This window comes from Stegodyphus dumicola, chromosome 5, assembly GCF_044657685.1.
Source record: "Stegodyphus dumicola isolate Sdum_Otavi_A_Nest chromosome 5, ASM4465768v1".
NCBI lineage: Eukaryota > Metazoa > Arthropoda > Arachnida > Araneae > Eresidae > Stegodyphus > Stegodyphus dumicola.
In genome coordinates this window covers 181811223-181815314 of record NC_140772.1, presented here as the reverse complement: position 1 = coordinate 181815314, position 4092 = coordinate 181811223, and the positions used below count along the sequence as shown (strand labels likewise).

At 26.9% G+C, this 4092-nt stretch overlaps 1 protein-coding gene across 1 annotated transcript; it reads right to left on the bottom strand.

Moving 5' to 3' along the window:
• Nucleotides 1-224: 224 nt before the first annotated feature.
• LOC146997354 (uncharacterized) lies at nucleotides 225-3681 on the bottom strand. The gene is made up of 2 exons (XM_085817438.1): nucleotides 3627-3681; nucleotides 225-790 (listed from the first exon to the last, which is right to left on the bottom strand). Exon 2 carries the CDS (start codon nucleotides 769-771, stop codon nucleotides 445-447), a length of 327 nt encoding a protein of 108 aa, XP_085673564.1. The 5' UTR covers nucleotides 772-790; nucleotides 3627-3681; the 3' UTR covers nucleotides 225-444.
• Between the last annotated feature and the right edge of the window lie 411 nt (nucleotides 3682-4092).

The following is a 4092-nucleotide window of genomic DNA, read 5'->3' as shown; positions in this document are numbered from 1 at the left end:
TTTAAAATTTTGAAAACTGAATGTTCACTATTGGTAGAGAATCACTAAACATATTAGTAATTGTATTTTAACTTAAAGTAAAAAAAAGTCATAATATGGCAGTTAAAATGATGCAGTACTCCAAATGAAAATGCATCATTCTTACCACTGCTGAACATAACGTCGTATTTATTAAATAATGTATATCATCATGAATAATATCAATAATACTAGATCTCGAAAAATTTAGGTAATAAAACATTTATTTACAGTAAAAGAGACATTATAATTATTGAGGCAATTATAATGCAATATACAACTTATAATACAAATATACAAATTATAATACAAATTTACAACTTATAATACAAATATAGAGACATTATAATACAAGTATAGATTTTTACAATTGCAGAATCTCATCTGATTTGACTTGAACACTGTGGAGCGATGAGAATCTGTCAACTAGTAAAGACCATATCTGTGACCAAAAACACCATGATCAAAGGGAGCATATGGCAAGGCGTGAGGGTGTTCGTATACCTGAGGGGCTGCGTAAACATGTCCATGTTCATGACCATGATGCCCATAACCGTGATGTCCATTACTTCGATGCTTATGGAGAAGTTTGGCAAGAATACCAGCAGCCAGAAGAGCTTCTAGTGCTCCAGAACTCTTACGTCTTCCCCCACCAAAAAGGTCCATCATAAACTGACCGGCTTCTACTGTAATTCCACAAGAGACTAACAAGAGGCAGATGCAGAAGAAAACAATTTTCTGAGATGAAGCCATTGCGTTTATTCAAATGTTTCTGGAAAACAAGAGATGAATGAGAATGAAAAACATTTCCCATTTTAAATGAACGGTGATTTTTCAAATGCCTTTCACGTATAGATGAGAAAAATTAATATGATGTAAGAAAATGCATTATGCAAAAAAATTATGCTCTTATTTTTCTGCGTTATTTAGAGAGTGTTTTAAAATAGAACAGAAAAATATTTTTGGGAAAAGCTTACAAAAACACCTATTTTTTAAAGTATTTTAATAAAACAGATATAGATTTATAATTATTCATTTTAAATAATAGTACGAGGCCTAACTTAAGAACAGTTTGAAATTAGTGTGAGGTGTAATATAGACAGAGAGATGGCAAAGTGTATCCAAATTTTTAAGATACAAATTTTAATGTTAAATTCTTCATTGTAATAAGGTTTTTATGGAATTTTTTTGTTGTTTTTAATTTTAAAACATCGAAATATAGTTTTAGTACCTAATTACCGAAAATGTTTTATTTAAATTTGATTAAAGTTACTGAAATAAATTTAAATTCAGAGATTTTAAATAAAATAACCTTTCAATAGTCTCATAATGTGTGATAAACTCTATAATGTACCTTTCTTTGGAAGAGAACTAGAACATCCCTTCCTTGTAATAGCAAAATGAGAGCAAAATAAATCTTGTAAATTAAGGCTAGTCCCTGAATATGTCTATAGCAAACCTTCATTAAAAAAATAAAATCTTAATATTCTAAGACAAAGTATATATCTATTTAATACTGAACTTCAAAAAATATACTTAAGTATTTCATTAAGTGAATTATGCAAATAAAAAAGGAACAAATAAAATAGAAAATTAAATGAAATTCATACTGAAAATAACTATGTCTTTACGTAGGCTTATATCAATAAAAATCACGTACATGTAAATTTTGTACATGTATTTATGTTCTTAATCAAATGTGAGATTTGTTTTTAATTTTTTAATTGTTTTTAACTTTAACTTAACTTTAACTAATAACAAAATTTTCATATGGTATCTATCTTTTGCGTTTTTTTCCTTAAAATAAAATTTTGGTTTCAGATTGTTTTGAAAGGTCTCAGAAAAGTGAGACTATAGACGACAGAGCTGGAACTATAGACGACAGAGCTCGTTATTTTGGGACGCGTTATTTAAGGAAGAAGATTTGAAGGATCACTGTTTCTCACTGTTTCGTTATTAAGCATGTTTTTCGAGGCTACATCGTTTACATGTAATTTTATGAAACACCCGTCTGACCCCGAAATAACGCTTAACTTTCTAGTATATGAACTTTGTATTTAATTCTTCATTTTACAGAAACTTTCAAACAGTTTTAAATGGGAAAATGTTTCAAATAATGTTTAATTTTTAAAACTCAAATTTTATTAAAAGTGTATATTTACATGTAGTTCGAATTCTTCTTACAAATTTTTAATTTATAAACCATATGTTTAAGCAAAAATTGTAATACTACTTCTTTACTTTTGAAATACTTTTATTTTGAAATCTTGAATTTCCTGTATCGTTTTACAAAAGGATATTAAAAGCAGAAATTATATAAAAAATTAGAAATGAACATAGATTAACAAATTAAGGCAAATGAACAAATTTCAGAAAATAGAAATCATTAAAATTGCCTTTTTAAAGCACACATTTAATCAGAATCTTGTGCGTAATATTTATCTGCTCTTAGGTAATATATACAAAAGAATATTAAATTTTAATTCTGCGGATTTGAAATGGTTTAGGCTATTGGTAAAATATTTCTTGGATTAATTTATAAAGATACCTCTATCGTGACATTTTCTACTTAGAAATACTTTTATAAAAGTATTAGATTCTATTGGCATTAAATGCTATATCATTTTCAATTTAAGTAAATAAAATACTATTAATAAACCCAAAATTATTAAAATAGTTTCATTTTATACTGCGGAATACTCCTCATCCAATTACAATGTAAGTATTGATTAAATTAATTACAGTGACTTACGTGCTAGGTAATGAATAAGGAATTCTAAACAATATTTTAAAAATTGGTGAAAAAAATAGTTTTAGATGTAAAGATACTTACTTTAGTAAGTATCTTTACATTGTTAAGTTAGAGCACAGTATTCTATTTTTGTGTTCTATGAAATGGTGTGAATGTTAATTATGAAATTTATAAACAAAGTAGCTTTAAATCTGTGCGTGCAATATTTCAGTTGTGTCATTTATTTTGAAGCATTTACTGTAACTACATATACATATAAGACACAAATGATATGCATATATAAATACTTGTTTTTTAAATTATGTTTTCCGAATATCTACTTTTTCTGAAGTATCTGATATCGTCGTTTAACGTTGTTTTAACTTATGAAAAGTTTTTTTAGGAATGTTCTAGTTTCAGAAAGCTAGGGAAATACAATGGTTTCATGATAATATAATCTGCAATTATAATCAATCGAGATCTAAGTACAGTCAGTACTGTTTATAACTAATTAACTAACAATGTACATGGTATTAACTAACATGAGTTATCAACTAAAAATCTCATTAATTTCCATTTTTGAGTAAATAAATGAATTTATGAACTACAAAAAGTATCTAAATAATAGAAAACAAGTTATTTTTTATAGCGAAATTTCTGCAGAACTTTCTGATATTCATCACTAAATTTCATGTATTCCTCTCTTTTTCAGCACCCATTTAAGAAAGAAATGAAAAATAGTTTTCCACATATAAAGCAATAAAATACTTCTAGATATATCATAAGCATTCTCTTTTTATTATAAGGTAAAATATTCCTTAAATTTAGCCGTTAAAATTAAACACTCTTTTATCAATTAAATACAAACTATGCTTACCAGATTCTGAAAACATGAAAAGTTGAAGTGAGCTGAAGTCGATTGATAAATGATGTTAGCACACATCGCCTTATATACTCAAATTTCTCTTTCCTGCGGAAACTGTTAACTTCCTAAACGGAAACCATCTCTTTGTAAAAATACCTCAAGAGTAAAAAATTTCCCTATAACCTTTCCTCTAATAGATATTTGAAACATTGAATTAATCGGATCATACAGAAGAAACTAAGGGTTTCAAGAAGGTTTAGAGAGATAAAACAGCTTCGACTTGTTCAAATGCACTAAGCGTTTAATTTTACAAAGTAATATCACATTTTCAGGCACCTAGTTTATTTAAAAATAGAAAACATACAAAAGGCAGAAATACGGAATAAAGAAGATATTTTATCAAGAAATTAAAATCTCAAAATCAAGAAAATGACATAAATATTAATACAAACTTTTTAAAGCTGCAGTCAACTTACAG

Bases quoted from the DNA above. Each gene is read 5' to 3' on its own strand.
- LOC146997354 (XM_085817438.1), bottom strand. From the start codon at position 771: ATGGCTTCATCTCAGAAAATTGTTTTCTTCTGCATCTGCCTCTTGTTA.